This window comes from Schistocerca serialis, chromosome 8 (genome assembly GCF_023864345.2).
Source record: "Schistocerca serialis cubense isolate TAMUIC-IGC-003099 chromosome 8, iqSchSeri2.2, whole genome shotgun sequence".
In the NCBI taxonomy this organism is placed as follows: domain Eukaryota; kingdom Metazoa; phylum Arthropoda; class Insecta; order Orthoptera; family Acrididae; genus Schistocerca; species Schistocerca serialis.
Genome location: NC_064645.1, coordinates 265318586 through 265339346, shown reverse-complemented (window position 1 = coordinate 265339346; position 20761 = coordinate 265318586). Strand labels below are relative to the sequence as shown.

Sequence of the window (20761 nt, the reverse complement as noted above, 5' to 3'; positions counted from 1 at the left end):
ATGCACAATGTCGGCACTAGTACAGTGTATATCCACCTTTCGCAGCAATGCAGGCTGCTATTCTCCCATGGAGACGATCGTAGAGATGCTGGATGTAGTCCTGTGGAACGGCTTGCCATGCCATTTCCACCTGGCGCCTCAGTTGGACCAGCGTTCGTGCTGGACGTGCAGACCGCGTGAGACGACGCTTCATCCAGTCCCAAACATGCTCAATGGGGGACAGATCCGGAGATCTTGCTGGCCAGGGTAGTTGACTTACACCTTCTAGAGCACGTTGGGTGGCACGGGATACATGCGGACGTGCATTGTCCTGTTGGAACAGCAGGTTCCCTTGCCGGTCTAGGAATGGTAGAACGATGGGTTCGATGACGGTTTGGATGTACCGTGCACTATTCAGTGTCCCCTCGACGATCACCAGTGGTGTACGGCCAGTGTAGGAGATCGCTCCCCGCACCATGATGCCGGGTGTTGGCCCTGTGTGCCTTGGTCGTATGCAGTCCTGATTGTGGCGCTCACCTGCACGGCGCCAAACACGCATACGACCGTCATTGGCACCAAGGCTGAAGCGACTCTCATCGCTGAAGACGACACGTCTCCATTCGCCCCTCCATTCACGCCTGTCGCGACACCACTGGAGGCGGGCTGCACGATGTTGGGGCGTGAGCGGAAGACGGCCTAACGGTGTGCGGGACCGTAGCCCAGCTTCATGGAGACGGTTGCGAATGGTCCTCGCCGATACCCCAGTAGCAACAGTGTCCCTAATTTGCTGGGAAGTGGCGGTGCGGTCCCCTACGGCACTGCATAGGATCCTACGGTCTTGGTGTGCATCCGTGCGTCGCTGCGGTCCGGTCCCAGGTCGACGGGCACGTGCACCTTCCGCCGACCACTGGCGACAACATCGATGTACTGTGGAGACCTCACGCCCCACGTGTTGAGCAATTCGGCGGTACGTCCACCCGGCCTCCCGCATGCCCACTATACGCCCTCGCTCAAAGTCCGTCAACTGCACACACGGTTCACGTTCACGCTGTCGCGGCATGCTACCAGTGTTAAAGACTGCGATGGAGCTCCGTATGCCACGGCAAACTGGCTGACACTGACGGCGGCGGTGCACAAATGCTGCGCAGCTAGCGCCATTCGACGGCCAACACCGCGGTTCCTGGTGTGTCCGCTGTGCCGTGCGTGTGATCATTGCTTGTACAGCCCTCTCGCAGTGTCCGGAGCAAGTATGGTGGGTCTGACACACCGGTGTCAATGTGTTCTTTTTTCCATTTCCAGGAGTGTATTATTATAATATGTATGGATGCATTTGCAGTAATATTTCCTTAGTGGACGGAAATCTTAACGTAACTGCCAGTCTATATCACAAAATAACCTCAAGTTATACACTGAATTATTTTACTATTATGAAACTTTGGGTAAAGTATATACAGTGAGGTGACGAAAGTCATCCGATACCTCCTAATACTGCGTCGGACCTCCTTTTCCCGACGTCGTGCAGCACCCGGACGTGGCATGAACTCAACAAGTCGTTGGAAACATCGAGCCATGCTGCCTCAATAGCCGTCCATAACTGCGAAAATATTGTCAGTGGATTTCGTGCACGAACTGACCTTTTCATTATGTCCCTTAAATGTTCGATGGTACTCATCTCACTCAAATTGTCCTTCAAACTAGTGGCGAATAATTGTGGCTGTGTGGCAGGGGACCTTGCCGTCCATAAGAATTCCATCGTTGGTTGAGAACATGACGTCCATGAATGGCTGAAAATGGTCTCCAAGTAGTCGAACACAACCATTACCAGTCAATCGGCCAGAGGACCCAATCCATTCCATGTAAACACAAACCAAACCATTACGGAGCATTGTATGAGAACGCAGGCTTCCTCGACGAATCCCGATGATAAAATATTCTTGGGTTGACAGCCGGGTCAATGTGTTGTTCTCCAGCAACGTTTCAGCAAGTTACACACAAGCGAAGTCCTGAAGATGGCAAGTAAGAAACTTGCTGAAACGTTGCTGAAGAACAACACATCGAATCGGCTTACAACCCGAGAAGATTCTATCATTACGGAGCATCATCAGCTTTCATAATGTCTTGATGACAAGTTGCGTCCATGGCCTCGTGGGATCTGTGCCACACTCCAACCCTATGAACACTTCTTATCAACAGAAATCGGAACGCATCTGACAAGGCCACAGTTTCCAGTCGTTTGGGTCCAAGCTATATAGTCACGAGCCCAGAAGATGCGCTGTTGGCGGCGCCGTAATTTTAGCAAAGGCACTCACGTCTATCGCTGTTGCCACAAACTAACGCCAAATTTCAGCACAGTGTTCTAACGGATGCATTCTTGTAGGTCCCACATTGATTTCTGCGGTTATTTTATGCAGTATTGTTTGTCTGTTGGCACTGAAAACTCTACGCAAAAGCCGCTGCTCTCGGTCATTAGGTGAAAGCCGTCGGCACTGCGTTGTCCGTGATGAGAGGTAAAGCCTGTGCATTTCGGAATATTGAATTCCCAAACGATTTCCGAAATAGAATGTCTCATGCGTATAGCTCCAACTATCAGTCCGCGTTGAAAATCTGTTAATCCCCGTCGTATGACGTTAACCACGTCAGAAACTTTTCATAGGAATCACCTAAGTAGAAATGACAGCTCAGCCAATTGATTTTCCTTTTATTCCTTGAGTATGCGATAGCGTTGCCATTAGTATATAATTGCATACCGCTCTTCCAAGATTTATATACATGGAAAATTAGGAAAAATTCAAAACAGCTAAGATAGCTATTAAAATATTTGTTTAGATGACCGGTTTCCGTAAGACAATGTTACTGTCGGTAGTTACCGATATCTCGGCTAATTGGATTGTCCCTTGTTTATATCTTACAGGTAATATTTATTTCAGTCATGGTGAGAAGCTTCGAAAAAGTCTCCTGTTCCATTCAAATGAAAGTACGGAAACGAATTTCAGTCTAGAAACGCACGTGATGAAGTACATTACTTCAGAGTGATGACAGTCAATGCAGTAGCGTGAGGATGGATATCACACATGTTGCTAACTGATATTAGCAATCGGAAACCGAAACTGGGATGAAGATGTAATTTAGGTAACAAATAATTTCCACTAGTATGTATCTCAGATCATTGTACAACATTATTCGCTGTTGAAGCCATTGACGAGTTCAGGATTTTCTTCGCGATATCCTTCACTTTTCTACGACAATCGCTAACAGACTTAACGCAGCATGTCCATTTTTTTTTAAAGAGACCGTATGATTTACGCTCCAGAAGCAGAAGACTGCCATTGGAGAGCGCTAAGGTCACATGTCACAATGAGGAGCACTTTCCCTGAGATGCAGCTGGTCGTTTCAGGGCATGCGGCAACCACGACGGACACCAAGTCTGGCGGGCTTCGCGATGAGAAACACGTCCCGTGTGAGGACGGCTTAACGGAGGAAAGTCGCGCGCCCCACCTGTCTCAGAACGTGTAAACTCTCTTCTGTGTGTGATGTACTTCAACATTTACTAGCACCAGATTATTCAACGAGCTGAATCTTAATACTGATTTAATTTCTTAAAAGGATAGAAAGAGTTTCACAGTACAATTCATAAGAATCTGAACTAATTTAATGAGTCAAAACACTTGAACAAATAATGAGACACATTTGCATTTTGGACGATGATAATAAACACTTTGGTGATTACATGCGTACTTACATTCAAAGTCCTCACTGCAACTGTTGGAAGTGCCCTCCACAAACATGAATGCAAAACTCTACTCGTTTCACCATACTCTGCAACGTTCTGTGAAGTGTACCCCGGCCAATGTTTCTTATTTCGTATTTAGTGGCTTCATGGAGTTCTGCAGTTGTCCATGGTCTGTTTTTGTACACCCAGCTTTTAAGATACCCCAAAAGATAAAATTAGGGAGGTTTAAGTCAGGTGCTCGGGGGTTGGGGGGGGGGGGGGGGCGGAGGGGCTCAAATTATTTCAAATAATTCGGTTACCAAAGAAACTGCTGTTTTGTGTGTTGGTGGAACCTGTCTCACCTATAGACTAGTTATGGAGGGAATGTCTGGGCGTTGAATACGAAACCACTGGAACCACTGGGAGTAATGCGTTCTTTTCTCATGATCTATTTCTTGCACTGCTTGCGTCATGTGCACTGTGTACGACTGTAATGCTGACCCGATCCGTATAAAACGCCTGTCTCCTGGTTCAATGGAAGCAACGATTTCTTTGGATAGTTCTCCAAGGATCTTCGAAGATTGTCAATAACCTTCGCTGTAAGTGGTGTTCTAGGTCTACGACTGTCACTGGGTATTACACCATTTGTCTCCAGCTTTCTTACAATCGATAAAATGGCTTTGTTCGAACATCGCGCGCATTGAATTCTCTTCAGAGCGCCGTTGTGCTGCAACCAATGAGTCTGCCTTTCAATACGTTTACATAGTAAAAACCTGTTCTATAAATGTGTACTGCATGTTTCTGCCAGCGAAAGACTGCGAAGGTATCACTAACTTGCTCATTTTTGTCAGCGGTCCGAACTACACTCTCAGAGGCTTCACGAACGGCGACCGACGAGACTATGAACCGACTGACAGGAGCCGAGCAAGTGCGGCTTTTTAACCGACAAAGGACCTCATGGGCAGAAACGATAATCAACTTGCAAACAACGCCCCGTACTTCTGACTCTCCAGAGAACATTAAAACAACTTTCCCGTTTCTATGAGATTTCTGAAGTAGTTCATCTTTACGTGGATCGCCCTGTACAGATCGCCATTCTTGTCATATTTATTTTCAAGAATGTAGTTGAAATTGTATTTTTTCAGTATTTCGTCGTTCTCATTGATAGTTTTGAAAAGATGTGAGTAATTGTTTCGATTATCAGTTTATTACGCGCAGTGCAAATTTTTATTTGATATGATAAATATTAAGGCAACGGCCTTGCCGCAGTGGATACACCGGTTCCCGTGAGAGTACCGAAGTTAAGCGCTGTTGGGCGTGGCCGGCACTTGAATGGGTGACCATCCAGCCGCCATGCGCTGTTGCCATTTTTCGGGGTGCACTCAGCCTCGTGATGTCAATTGAGGGGCTACTCGACCGAATAGTAGCGGCTTCGGTCAAGAATACCATTATAACGTCCGGGAGAGCAGTGTGCTGACCCCACGCCCCTCCTATCTGCATCCTCCACTGAGGATGACACGGCGGTCGGATGGTCCCTGTAGGCCACTCGTGGCCTGAAGAAGGAGTGTTTTTTTTGTGAAAAATATTACGTGATGTTAGAATAGAACAAAATCATCCTTGGAACACTGAGATGTTCTGTGAGTTCTTTAACTTTACATAGGAAAGAACTTTATTCAAAACGGAGTCAGATTCAAGTTTACTGCCAATAAAACAGTTTTGACCATTATCCGATGCACAATTTCGGGGATTTTGTACATTATATCACTACTGGTGGACGTAGCACCTGGGCGAAAACTTTTAATATTACTCAAGAGATCGAGTACGGGAGGTTGGAACATACAGCAGTTATTCCACCTGTTCCCCAACCAAATAAGACATACGCAATAACACTGAGCCCAAATAAAAAGTAATCTCGCCGAGTCCAGTAAGCGTTCATGCTCGGTGAGCAGCTGCACAGAAGAGATCATTGGTTGTCATCGCCTTAGTTATATGTGTAGTGGTTGTGTAGAAGCGACATCGTTTTGATCCTGCAGCGGCTCTGAATCAAGACACGAAGGAATTAAAGACATTAACTGCGAACAGATATTGATTTACATCAATGGAACACGTTGAATATTTCTGCCAGACTGGGATTCAACATGGGTCTCCTTCTTCCTAGACAGACGTGCTGTCCACTACACCATCCGGACACAGTGATCACCACAGCCTCACAGACTACCCTAGCATGCCTCCCATCAAATTCTCAGTCTGTAATGACCTCAGTGTCGACGGGTCGATAAAACCGAATCGTCCTTTCTTCCAAATTCTCAACTTATCCGCACACTTATAATGTAGTGCCCCTCCTCATTGGCCTCATTACTCGCGGCATCTTGCAGATTTCCATAAGAACTCGAGCTTGATGTGCATCTTCACTAAATCCATTCAGTAGCAGTCATCGCCTTTATTATATACAGGGTGGTCGGAAATTCCCGCTACAAACTTCTAGGACTTGTAGTGGGGAGTGAGTACATAACATTTTGGATAGGAATCCATGTTCAGAAACGTACATTGCCGTGCTACAGCCATTTGAAAACGTGTTGCTAATGCGACCATTTTTACAGGTAGTTGACCGGGCGTGATCCAGTAAATCACATGTTTTGCAGTTCCACTCACCAACAGATAATGAGACTGCTAGTGTACTTGTTGACGGGTTCTCATCAACGCGATGCACTAACGCCTCTTCCAGTTCGGGCTTGTGGGGCCTCCCTGGGGCGCCAGAGTCACACCTGCTGCTGGTGAAGATACCCTTTCTCGAAACCGCTGCGTGATTGTGGCGAAAAGGGTACGCAATGTAGTTTGAAGTTGTGGAGAACTATCTTCGTAAAGGCGACGAGCATCTCTTCCACTGCTGTGATCTTCGCCATTCAGGAAGAGCGTGTCGGTGTTTTCTGCAAACATGTACTCATCCATGTTGCTCCAACACTGACAGACGCGTCAGCACTATGGGACTTCACTTCTGAGGTCATCAGTCCCCTAGAACTTAGAACTACTTAAACCTAACTAACCTAAGGACATCACACATATGTATGCCCAAAGCAGGATTCGAATCTGCGACCGTAGCAGTCGCGCGGCTCCAGACTGTAGCGCCTAGAACCACTCGGCCGCCTCGCCCAGGTCAGTGCGGTAGGATAGGATGTCAAATGACATCAGCCGATCTGATGTAAGCACCCATCACTATCACTACCCTGTTGCAAACCTACCTAGCAAACATGTTTTCAAACGGCTGTAGCACGAAAACGGTACCTTTCCGGACTTTTGTTCCCATTCAAAATATTATGTACTCACTCCCGACTACAAGTCCTAGAATTTTGTAACGGGAATTTGAGACCACTCTGTATGTCCGAATACAGGGTGTTACGAAAAGGTACGGCCAAACTTTCAGGAAACATTCCTCACACACACAAAAAGAAAATATGTTATGTGGACATGTGTCCGGAAACGCTTACTTTCCATGTTAGAGCTGATTTTATTACATCTCTTCAAATCACATTAATCATGGAATGGAAACACACAGCAACAGAACGTACCAGCGTGGCTTCAAACATTTTGTTTCAGGAAATGTTCAAAATGTCCTCTGTTAGCGAGGATACATGCATCCACCTTACGTCGCATGGAATCCATGATGCGCTGATGCAGCCCATTGAGCGTAGGTGGACGAAACTAAAATGAGCTCTAACATGTCCACAGCCGTCCACAATACGAGCACGAAGAGTCTTTACATTTGGTACCGGGGTTGCGTAGACAAGAGCTTTCAAATGCCCCCATAAATGAAAGTCAAGAGGGTTGAGGTCAGGAGAGCGTGGAGGCCATGGAATTGGTCCGCCTCTACCAACCCATCGGCGACCGAATCTGTTGTTGAGAAGCTTCGACTGAAATGTGGAGGAGCTCCATCGTGCATGAACCACATGTTGTGTCGCACTTGTAAAGGCACATGTTCTAGCAGCACAGGTAGAGTATCCCGTCTGAAATCATGATAACGTGCACCATTGAGCGTAGGTGGACGAAACTAAAATGAGCTCCAACATGGAAATTAAGCATTTCCGGGCACATGTCCACACAACATCTTTTCTTTATTTGTGAGTGAGGAATGTTTCCTGAAAGTTTGGCCGCACCTTTTTGTAACACCCTGTATAACATGGAGCTAATCTGTCGGAATAATACTGGGATGTCCTCAAATCAACGCCGAGAGCATCAGCGCCAGTCGCGGTGTAACTTCACGGCTAGTGGAGTCTCGAGGCAGCCAGGAACCACCGACCGACGCGGCGGGGCCGAGGCGTCCGCGCCTGCGCAGACTGGCGCCGCTGGCGTACACAGCGGCGCCGGAGCGCCATTGCTGCCGCCGACGTCGCCAGCGCCGGAGTAGTCGACGCCGCGTCCCGCCGCGTCGCGTCGGAGCAGCTCGGGAGCGGACGGAAACAGCCGATCAGTCCGCGGCGCGGCGCGTGAGTGTCCGTGGTGTCTGCGCAAACCGTCGCGCGCTCACCAGTTTCTTGTTGTTGTCGGCGAGCGCGCCTCACCGCCGTGACTCTGTGTTCTCGAGTTTCGGGCAAGTTTCCTTGAAGTTTTTAGCGACCATGGCGACGAGTTACTCGAGAACTGGATTGCACGTCCTGTTTCTGTGCGCCATCTACCTCACCACAGGTAAGTTCTTCGCACACTGGGAAAGGAAGAAAACTATATCTCCGACCGCTTTTCCTGATCTCATAACATAACTGAATCCGTAACTGCCAACAAAGACGCAGAAGTACTGCTGATCAGCCTTTCCTTTGTTCCTCCTACAATGAAGTGTATTCCCTAACCCTACAGGCTGTCTTTTTTACTCGCAAGCCAGCGGCAAGAAAGAAATATACGCCTTCGCGTTACTATACAATTTATGCAAATATACTTACATTCTCACTACTGGGCGTCATGCCATTTGGCGCAAACCATCTGATGTTTAAATCCAAAGTATTTACTGAGTTACATTTAAACGTATTTAGCAAACACGGTACCCTAAGTTCAAAAGCAATGTATACCCTGAGATAGAATCTTTCTCATTTTAACAACATTTTCGTGAACGCAGCATTCCAAATCCACACCCTTGCCAGAGGCAGCAATGCTACACAACCAACAATATGAACATCCAGATATTCTCTCACTTAAATGCTCCAGTGACAGTAGAATGTAATACAACCTACGATTGCAGTCTCTGTTGGGATTAAGAGGTTCACAATTGTATTAATTACTGATTGTGTTGACACTCATTTGTCGGTCGAAGTAATGATTCAGCTACAGATAAGAAAAGTATTTAATAAGCTTCCACCTTTGGAATGATTTATGTCAACTGCCACAACTATCAAAAACAACTAAATAGAGGTTCTTGATATCTTTCTAAGCAGCTAATACTATCAGCAACATAGTACATAAGCAGATATTTTGATAGATTGTCATCTAAATAGCTTTGGTACTCATAAAAGTGTCCCGTCTCCTTGCAGAACTAGGTCGCGTTGATTGTTTAACAAGGTAAATAAAGCACATTCTCGATTCACTGTCTTAAAAAACAGAGTGACTATCTTCTCTTTTTTATTCTGGATTTGGGTTTTAGGTCATTCAAGGGGTATAATTACAGGTTCTAGTTGTTTCCAAGTAACCATCAAATGATCTGTTCAAAAACAAGGAAATCAGGGATCGTAATATACTGGGAAACTAAATTGTGAAACTAACTAACTTTCATACAGAAATATTCGTACGTCATTACACTGCACAATAATTCGCAACCTGAACAGGCATGAAGACCAGCGCGCGGTCGAAACATAACTGTGCTCTGCTTGTTGCAGATGAAAATTACAGTTATCTATATAGTTGTATGAAGTTAGTGTCTCTTAACTCGTAAATATAAGATCATACTTGTTCAAAGTATGAAATTGATTGTCAGAGAAGGTTTTCTCATAGGGAAACAAATGAAAATTACCTGACTTCTGGAGTACGTAAGACAGACGTACACCAAAATCAAGACTTATAAAGCGCTCCTGTAGACGCGGTCCACGCGAACAGCAGATTATTTACTGGCGGTCGCAAGTGATTACCGACCAGCCAAACTGCAACCACAAAAAAAGAAGAGGAAATCTTTAGAAAAATGCTTTGTTCAGAAATCGCTCTGTTTATTTAACCACGCTAGGGCTTATATTTTTAAGAAAATTATTAATTCCAAGCTCTTAAGTTGTATACACGCGTAATGTATTCAAGTACGTCTGGGTGTGTATCTAAATAAAACTTTAATTCTATTACGGTACCGAGTCTTTTAATGACCCTTTTCTCTTAGTTATTAAACTAATCTTCTGATGAGACCTTAGTGAAGATTCGAAAACAGTAATGACAATATGTGTGATATCTGTCTCAGATACACAACTAATATTCTATAAGGCTTTAACGTAATTATTATAATCAGCTCCATACATGAACTGCCTCAGAATAACAATGACATAACATATAAAGCGAAATTTAGGGTATATTCTTGATGCAGGTTAGTCCTTGTTTGGTCTTTACTGTGTTGCTGATTCCGAAGATATTCTGTGTGGTATTACTGCTAACGTGCAGCTAGAGCAGAGTTTCTCAACCGCCGTGTCACAATGACGTGTCGCGAATACATATCAGGCGTATCGCGGGATTTTTCATGTCTTCTAATTTTCCGCAAATAAAAATATCTAAAATATGAAAATTTATCGCCAAATCTTTTCTTGGAGTTACTCAGTTTGCAAGAAATCACCTATAATTAACTACGCACAGTAATAGAAAAATGTGTCGTATATACTTTATATGTTTGCATTTCTACATCTACAAAAAAGTTACGTGTAAGGGTATCGTGAAAATTCGAAATGTATTTTGATGTGTCCCAGAGATGCGTTTCTGTCGAGAAAGTCATCTCGAGTGACTACAGGTTGTTTAAGGTATGCCTAAGAGTTTTGGAATCAATCTTTCTCGGTCTCTATTTGCTACTTCTGGGACGCTAAGCACAGGAAGCACGTAAGATGTACCGTATTGGTCTGAAGGATTCTTAAATGATAATAACATCAAAAGTACATCGACAGTTCAGACGTAAAGTTTTTAGCCGCTGTGCCAACACAGATTAGCTGTACTATTTAGTTTCATGACGTTTTTGCCACTTCTACTCCTCGAAACATTTTCTCCTATTGAAATAACGAGGGGTATCTGACGCTCGTTTCAGATGTACCATGTGTTCGAGAAACAATTTATGCGTTATTGCTACGAGACGCCATGTACCTCCGGTTGTAAAATTGACCGCCCACGCCGTCCCGACATTAGTGGCGAGAAAAGTTGCGTATTAGCTGACTGTTTACAAGAAGCGCAAATCTATAGCGTTTCAGTCAAGTATTAAATAAGTCTCCTCCTATTCGCATGCAGACATAGCGACCCTGAATGAATATATGTATCACACAATTCAAACATAATTTTCATCACTGGTGTCTTTGTCGCAGGGAAGTCTGTACTGTTGTCCAGTAGCTTCTCATTATTTATTAAATTCAATTAGCTAAGTGAGACTTACTTCACACTCGGTAATGTGTCGTTTTAATGAGTTTAGTTGAGAATTATTTCATTTGCCGTACGTCCTGTGCGCAGATTAATGACTGCACTTTGGACCGGCCTCCAGAAATTTATATAATGCTAATAAGACCATGTTAGGAAAACCGAGCACTGTGTTTTGCCAGAACATCAGTAGACATCATTCTTACAGGGAGATCAACGTCTGTTTGTGATCCACTCTCGACAACTTCGCGCTTTGGTACGATCAGCCATAAACGATACGCTTAACTAGTGAGTGAAGCATTAAAGATTATTTACAGTCATGGCCGCTGAAGAGTGAATAACCTGTCAACGTCAAAGTAGTTACTTTCAATAGCATTACACCAATTGCTTTTTCATTGAGTTATAAGTAGATTCTTCAGTTACGAGGCTGTGGAGGCGAACAAAACCTAACGGAACAAATAGAGCAGAATGAAACAGTCTTGCCCTATTTATGTACCACATCGGAATTCGATTAGAATGATATGCTGCTCCTTCACCCTGTCTGCTGTGACGTCTCACTTTGTGTATAGTGTGTCTACTAAGCTGCGGCAGATCAAATGTGTACAGAATTCTGTGACAAAATGTAGTGTGCAATTTTCCTTTACTTTGTCACGTTCTATTTATCTTTCTCTCTTTGTCCAGTGTCATCCCTTCCTCTTCCTACCCTTTCACATATTCGACCCTCACAAAAACAATCACCCCCTACCCCTTTGCTACAAAGCACCCCCCCACCCCCACACACACACACAAAATGGTTCAAATGGCTCTGAGCACTATGGGACTTAACATCTATGGTCATCAGTCCCCTAGAACTTAGAACTACTTAAACCTAACTAATCTAAGGACATCACACAACACCCAGTCATTACGAGGCAGAGAAAATCCCTTACCCCGCCGGGAATCGAACCCGGGCGTGGGAAGCGAGAACACTACCGCACGACCACGAGCTGCGGACCTCGCCCCCCCCCCCCCCCCCCCCCCCCCACTCACCACCACTTACACACACCAAGAGTTCAGACTCATGTATAAATGGTCGCGAACCATTACGTAGGTAATATAGCTTTCATGTAAAGTAAAATTTCTTAGATGGCTGTGTAAATGTGACAAAAAATGCTCGATTCCTGTCTCAGCCATCACTATAAGTGCGCTCCTAGGAAATATAACATATTTTTTCGTCATATTACACTAATACTGAGTGAACTCGAAAGAAAACTGCTTCGGCTTCATCACGCAATATAAAATTGGCTCTGAGACATATGAAGTGAAAAATAATGCTACTCACTGCTACCACATGTAACCACTTTGAGTCGCAAAGTTTATTTATTCTGGTGCCTCGGAAGACATTTAAGCTTGATGTTTTGTATTATATAGGTAAAATGAATTCAAAGACTGTTTCAACCGAACTGTTTACACGGAAACGTCGTTGCATCATCATTAAGAGCAGTTTGATTAATGAAATGTAGCTCTGCCAAGGAGAGAATGCAGACTATTCTCCTACGATATGGCCATCCTAGCCAAACTTTTGCCGTCTCGTTTTTATATTTACAGGAATGCAGCTGTAGTCCAAATTATCTTCTAGTGGTATTTCGGCTGAAAGCCCTCCCGCCATCCTGTGAGCCTCAGGAATGGCGGTGCAGCCCGCACTCCCATATAATAGTGGTGACTTGCTAGCTACGGCTGCATTCCCAAATTTTTGTAGAAGTAGCAGATCGCGGCGGAAACGTTTGCAGTCGCTTTTACCATTAGGTGGTGTTTACAACATAACCTCTTCAAAGCGTAATAGCACGATTGCCGTACTTACTCAGTGCGCTGATTGCTTTTTCGTTATGTTATCACAATTCTTGAATCGAATTTCGCAAAGGATTAATTCCCTGTCTAATGAATATATCAAATTACGCTTAAAACCACATATCCTCGATATTATTGAGACATTTGACGCTACAAAGAAAATTCCACGGGAATCGATTGTTTAGGCTGCACCCACTCACACTGCAGAAAAATTACTTCGAATTTAAATTCATGAGCCAGAGAAGGAAAATAAAAATCAACTGGCGACTCATTTAGGCCCATCCGGGTGTTGTGCAAGAATTACTGAATCAGGAGGAGCGCTGTTGGACTTTCGATGGGGTAGATGTATTAAGAGAGCGAACATAATGCGAGAATACCACGATTGTGATTGCATATTGAAGAAGTCACGACATGAATGCAAAAACTATTACTGGTAACTCTGTTTCTACCTCATATATGACCCCCTTGAGGACTGCTGCAGCGGAATAGTAATTCACCTGACAGTATTCTTGGCGAAACTGATTTTTCGCAGTAGCTGATGTGAAGATGTTTCATTCCTAGGTTTGAAAATTGTCATCAACAATGAAGTCTTTCGTAAACATAAGGTGCAAGTATGAGCTTTAAAGTTGAAGCTGGTAAACTGGTGATCCACTGCCACTGTTTCCATCACTAGGTTAAGGACACAGCTGTAAATCGAAGTACAGTCCTGAACTAATACACTACGATAAATACACTGACAGAAATGGAAAGTATTACTCTGTGGAGCACCAGTCCTACATTTACGTGGGCATGCTCAGAATTAATGCCTCCGATTTTTAAGAGAAAACTCTTAAAGCTTTTCAAACATTCTACGTCTTTATTCTTCATGTGTACATACTTATTTCTCAACAAAACCACCTAGCCAACGAAAACATTTCTCCTAAGGAGGGATCAGTTCGTTTGTATCGTCACCGTAGAATGTCTGATTTGTAGAGGGTGCTACTACTTCACCTACGCTTGCACCGCTGCATCACTATCAGAGTGAAGTCCTCGAGGGTTTTTAACTTTTTGAAACAGATGTCAATCGGAAGGGACTAAGCCGGGACTGTAAGTAGGATGGTATATGACAGTGAATCGAAGGAATCTTTGTAGATGTTGCAGCACTCGGGTGTGGTCTCGCATTGTCATGCTGATGGAGAGAGTGCTCTATGAGTGGACGAAGTTTTCGAATTCGAATCTCGACTGCAGCACGCTGTTTCTCAGGCACCGACATAGTTACGTTACACACCGCCATGTCAGACGCTACAATTTGGAGTCCCCTAGCGACAGAGGATTGCAAATATGTAGACACGAAGAAAAAAGATGTAGAGATGTTCATCACATAACGAGTATTAAATTATCAAACTTTCGTTCCGTTTGGAAGTGATGTCTATCATGAACATCAGCGTGAAATGCGACTTTCTCAAGCAGGGAAACACACTGCATTACTTGTGGCACGTCCGAATGCCCTCTTGAGGAACTTATTCCGGTACCTGAAACACATTTTCTATCAGTTCTGAATATGACTGGAGGGTAGTATGAATGTTTGTCTTTCCACTGGATCCCTGACACGAACTATTTGCTTCACATGAGGGGCAATCAAGTATCTGTACAGTCCTCACGTACGAGGTTTTGTTCATGATTCCAATGTACCACATTATTCCAGATTCTTTTGGCTGCAAAATCCTCTTTTTCAACATAATCTCCGTCAGTGAGACGGCCTTAGGTCACCTTACTTGGACGGCCTGTACGCTTACATGATACCACTCCACAGGTCGACGTGGGACCCAACGTGTAGCTACATTAGTAACCTCCTCATCATCCACTTACTGCCTCCCACGGAGCGCATACGTCATTGGGCCAGATGGAAGCCAGAAGGTACGAGATCCGGGGAAGGCTGAAACGGGAATATTTCACCATATGCCAGAACAAAATCCGCATTACTTCAACCGAAATTGGGCGAGAAAAAAATGTTGCGGTGTTTACTGAATGTCCCTCGTAGTTTATGGTTTGAGTTGGAGTGTGGGCTCTGGCGTTATCTTGCTGGGCTGTGCTAATCGGTATCTTGGTCCAGAAGGGTACAACAATGAGGCTTACCATTATTTGCCAAATCCTGGTGTGCAGTCAGCCTCCCTTCAAAAATTACCAAATTAGTTCTGTTGCCGTATTCAGCAGCACCCCACGCCGTCCTTCCTGGAGATTAAGATGTGTGCGAGTCGAGAATCGCTGCTTCATGCGACCGTTTAGCCGGTCGCCAACGGACACACCAGGCATCATTACCACCGCCACATCCAGAAGGTAAACACCATAGACTGGTACTCAATACTTCAGTTGAGTCTGGCTCTACACCATGTCAGTATTTGTCCTCTCTGGTCAGAAGTAAGTTCCACACGGCAAATCGAGATCTCAACCTAGCTTACAGCACTCTGACTGTAATCTCTTCCAGATATCAAATAATCGGCCGCTGTGGCCGAGCGGTTCTAGGCGCTTCAGTCCGGAACCGTGCTGCTCCTGCTGTTGCAGTTTCGAATCCTGCCTCTGACATGGTTGTGTGTGATGTCCTTAGGTTAGTTAGGTTTAAGTACTTAGGGGACTGATGACCTCAGATGTTAAGTCCCATAGTTCTCAGAGCCATTTTAACCGGATATCAACTGTCGTCCACTCGTCTATTCATCAGAGCCAATCGGGCAGTTCAACGAACTTCTGGTAGTGTCCTTCTGAACTCTTCTTCGGACTGTACTTGTGTCTTGAGTCCATCTCGTCACTACTTGCTGGGCACGTAGTGTGCTGCAGCCAACTGTTTGCCCGGCCTTTGGGTATGACGCTGCCAGTACCTTATGCCAGTGATTCAACTTTGCTGGAAGTCCGAAAGATGACGATGAGCTGCACTTGCACGTCCTTCGTGGATGTTGATTTGATACCTGCATGTGAAACATTCCAGTGATGTCATACCCCCCTCGCCCCAATAGCTATCACTCACTCACTCCAGCGTCTTCTCCCTGTTTGTATTATTTCTTATGTTCCCATGCAGGGAGAAAGATCACGATAGGAAGCAAAATTAACTGTGTTTTAGTCTCACATTTATTATTCAGCACGCTATGTACCTGTAACCACCTACGCTAAATATGGATGATCGATGGATTGAATGACTGTGGGTGTAACTACAAGCGCGTGGAATTGCGCCAATTCAGATGGACCTTTACGGCTGTGCTCTGCGGCGGAGATTTGGAAAGAGCGGTTGAACTTTCAAAGCTGACCTCAGATGCCACTCGGGTGAGTCGTCAGAGTCCTATCTGGACGGATTTTCATAACGGGCTCGCCTGCTTTCAGGCCTACGCGCTTGCGGCGCGTTCGTTCGAATTTTATACGTTGAATCGACCGAAAATTTTGTGAATGCATAAGCAGGCGTCTTCTCTCCCTTCCTCGAATTGAAGGAGATTTCTGGAACCACTAAAAAAATCGGAATTTGTCTTGACTGGATGGTTAATGCTATTTCGATCCCTGTACTCGGAGGCGAGGCAGTTTGATTTTAGAACAGTAACCGGAACACTGACGAATCGAGTCGAGTCACTGGCCGTGAGTATACTGCGCTGTTTCTGTGCTCATTTAGGCAGCAATTTTGGATGTCAGCTAGCTCAGGCTTTTCGAGTTAGCAACCCTCTATAACTTAAATGCAGTTCGTTACATCGTTATGGTTTTATCAGAAGCGTAAATTTCGCTATCATTCCACTAAATTCAGACTTGTTCTCTACCCAGTCACGATTCACCTCCTTTATCACGATGCTGATCATGTTCGTATTCAACTTTGGCTAGAAAAAGGTTGAATATTGTCTCTGGTAATTCTGTGAGTGACTGACACCTGTATGTAAGCGTACCCGCGTCCATGTTGCGGTTCTGAACCAGCTCAATTCCTGCTGGTCAAATGTGATGGATACAGTTTGTCTTTACAGGAGCATGTTTTTAGAATTTTCATACGTGTCCCACGTTTACTTGAAAGAGTCGGATCCTTTTATTAGTAAATGTGTTCCTTTCATAAATTTAGTTTGTTAAAATTTTCGCCAGTGTGCATACTAGCATACCATCCCTGGTCCTGTGTCACGAACCTCAAGCATCCTCTAACAAAACGTTACTATAAAATAGTTAGTAAAGCTCAGTAACTGATGGGTCGATCCTAGGTCCAGGAGTTATATTTCCGTTTCGCGTTTTTCTTTGTGTAGAAAACTAAGGCTAAATTCATTTAATACTTCTAGAACTGACGACTTGGTACTCAGGGGGAGGCAGCGAATCTTATACAATGCATTTGTTCAACAGGAAGTTCATGGCAACAAACCGTTCCTGTTATAGAATGAAGTACAAATATTTAAATGTTTTGTGAAGTCAAGAAACAGTGAGCGTCCATTTGACATCCCGCAGGTAAGGACACACAGTAGTATCAATTATTAGAGGAAGAAAGAATGGAAGATTAGGCTAAGCGCAGATGATGGAAACCTAACGCGCGGTTAGAAATCGAACATTGAACATACAACAGATCATATGAATGCACGTTAAGAAGTGTTGATGGGCGTTAGTGCAGCATTCACAGACGCAGATAAATGTGCTTGACGCCCTGTTACAGTGATCAGTTCCAACCGTGTGCTGCTGAGCTGACTGTGCGTTTCTGTCGTGACCAGACTTGTTTTTTATATTTATGTTATTTTTCTTTGTAGGATGATGAGGGAAATTAGTGAAACCAAATGCCAGAATACTGACATCGAGCTCCTAGTTGGCTAAGTAGAAGACAGCGTGGGAATATAGAATTGTAGTTGTATAGTATAAAATTTTGAGACGGCGGCTTGGGAAGAATTGATTTCGATCCTCTGCCAGGGGAATGACCCAAGAAAGAAAGTAACTACTACACTTTTATTCATATCATACGAAGTGTATATTAAGTCTACCTCGACAAAACTTTTGGTAAATGTAGGCCAAAGTCATACTCTGATGTAGTGGATCATCCGTTGCGAGTAGCATTTATAATTGTGAGCTTTCCTTCTAAGATGTCTTCGTGTTTAAATGCATCTCTCATTTGAACGTAGTTGTCAACTACTACAGCATCTTCTACAGTGTGTTCAGTACAGCTTACAGTTACATCTAATGAACTATGTACAGTAGTATTCTCCGAGTATTAACAGCTATACCACAGGTACACTCAACACACCCATAAGCTCAAGTTACCGTTTAGATAATTATCTTCTTTTCATAATTCATTTAGTTGCCGCCGTACGCTCTCATTAAATTTTCCCACACGTCAAATGATCCATCACATATCCATGACATAAGCAAGCCAAAGGTCTTGATTTTTGTACAGTATATCCAAAGATCTTCACATACAGTAGAATCTATAAAAATTCCTGCGTCTCAATCTTTTCATAAGCACGAATGTTTATAGTCCGAGTAAAATAGCACCACCAGCACAAGGGAAAAATGCTTCTAAGTGTAGTACAAGGAATCTCAGTGTTGTGGATTTTGTATTCTAATGTATCTTTGCCATCGAGAACTCCGGCGCAATAAGGAACATTGCAAAGTGTTTAAATCCTTGAGCTTATTCTATCCAGTTTTCATCGTCTGGTGTTACGTCACGATGTCTCTTAATTTTATCCACAAACAGATGCGAACTTGCCAAACAATTTCAGAAATAGTCGATTTTACAATTTCCGCCTCTGAAAATCCGCTCACAATATATCTGAAAGCGAAGCAGACTAGGAGAGAGTGACCACAGCGACTATACACACCGCTCATCATCTGAACTCTTCTGAAATTCGATCGCTTGCTCGCGTGCGCCAGCGCCCGTAGCATCTGAACTTAGACTTACAGAGTTTAACGACCAATCGACGGTGCGGTCATTAGAACAGAGCACAAGCTCGGATTACGAAAGAAAATCGTGGGTGACAATTTTAAAGTGACCTACCGGGAATTACCTGGAGCGATATAGAAAATGTCATGAAAAAGATAAATCTGAATGGACGGAAGGGATCTGAACCGTCTTTCCGAATGAGAGTCCAATGCGTTAACAACTGTGCCACCTCACTCGGTATCAGTTTGGGATCAGTGTGTTCGTTATGTAACGCTTTGTTTACGTCAGTGTAGTTCGTCTGTTAAGTGAGGTACTCCCATCGTTGTTATCAGACATTCCATAGGCAGCCTAAGGCACGAGCCTGTGACTGGAGTGCTGGCCTAACTGCAAATACAGTGCAAACATTATTCGCCGCGGCACTAGGAGGACGAGTGTGGATGGTGACCCGACCGCCTTTCATCCCTGGTAAAGTACACCGGTATTGACCTGGTAGCACGATGATCATATCTTTGGCCGTCCTGTACGGACTGAAAAGAAGGAAAATTCCCGCTCCTTCCCTGCGTCGAAGCAGTGACCCGTTAGACCACAGCGGCTGCAGAACCCGCATATCATCCGAGTACTAACACACCACTGCTTTGTGCTATCTTTATACACTACTGGCCATTAAAATTGCTACACCACGAAAATGGCGTGCTACAGACGCGAAATTTAACCGACAGGAAGAAGACGCAGTGCTCTGCAAATGATTAGCTTTTCAGAGCATTCACACAAGGTTGGCGCCGGTGGCGTCACCTACAACGTGCTGACATGAGGAAAGTTTCCCACCGATTTCTCATACACAAACAGCAGTTGACCGGCATTGCCTGGTGAAACGTTGCTGTGATGCCTCGTGTAAGGAGGAGAAATGCGTACCATCACGTTTCCGACTTTGATAAAAGTCGGATTGTAGCCTATCGCGATGGCAGTTTATCGTATTGCGACATTGCTGTTCGCGTTGGTCGAGATCCAATGACTGTTAGCAGAATATGGAATCGGTGGGTTCAGAAGGGTAATACGGAACGCCGTGCTGGATCCCAGCGGTCTCGTATCACTAGCAGTCGAGATGACAGGCATCTTATATGCATGGCTGTAACTATCGTGCAGCCACGTCTCGATCCCTGAGTAAACTGATGGGGACGTTTTCAAGCAGCATGGACTGTCGGCTCGGAGACCATGGCTGCGGTTACCCTTGACGCTGCATCACAGACAGGAGCGCCTGCGATGGTGTACTCGACGACGAACCTGGGTGCACGAATGGCAAAACGTCATTTTTTCGGATGAATCCAGGTTCTGGTTACACCATCATGATGGTCGCATCCGTGTTTGGCGACATCGCGGTGAACGCACATTGGAAGCGTGTATTCATCATCGCCATACTGGCGTATCACCCAGGGCGATGGTATTGGGTGCCATTGATTACACGTCTCGGTCACCTCTTGTTCACACTACGGCACTTTGAACAGTGGCCGTTACATTTCAGATGTGTTACGACCCTTGGCTCTACCATTCATTCGCTCCTTACAGTTCATCAGGATAATGCACGACCGCATTTTGCAGGTCCTGGATGGGCCTTTTTGGATACAGAAAATTTTCGACTGCTGCTCTGGCCAGCACATTCTCCAGATCTCGCACCAACTGAAATCGTCTGGTCAATGGTGGCCGAGCAACTGGCTCGTCACAATACGCCAGTCACTACTCCTTATGAGCTGTGGTATCGTGTGCATGGGCAGCTGTACCTGTAAACGCCATCCAAACTCTGTTTGACTCAATGCCCGGGCGTATCAAGGCCGTTATTA

The 20761-nt window shown here is 44.7% G+C and overlaps 1 protein-coding gene across 1 annotated transcript in view; it reads left to right on the top strand.

Annotated features, from left to right (window-relative positions):
• Nucleotides 1-8130: 8130 nt before the first annotated feature.
• LOC126416581 (uncharacterized) overlaps nt 8131-20761 on the top strand; it is a 671456-nt gene continuing 658825 nt past the window's right edge. The window contains exon 1 of the mRNA XM_050084331.1: nt 8131-8368. Coding sequence (XP_049940288.1) covers nt 8302-8368 — 67 coding nt within the window. The 5' untranslated portion in view covers nt 8131-8301. The remainder of the gene's footprint in view (nt 8369-20761) is intronic.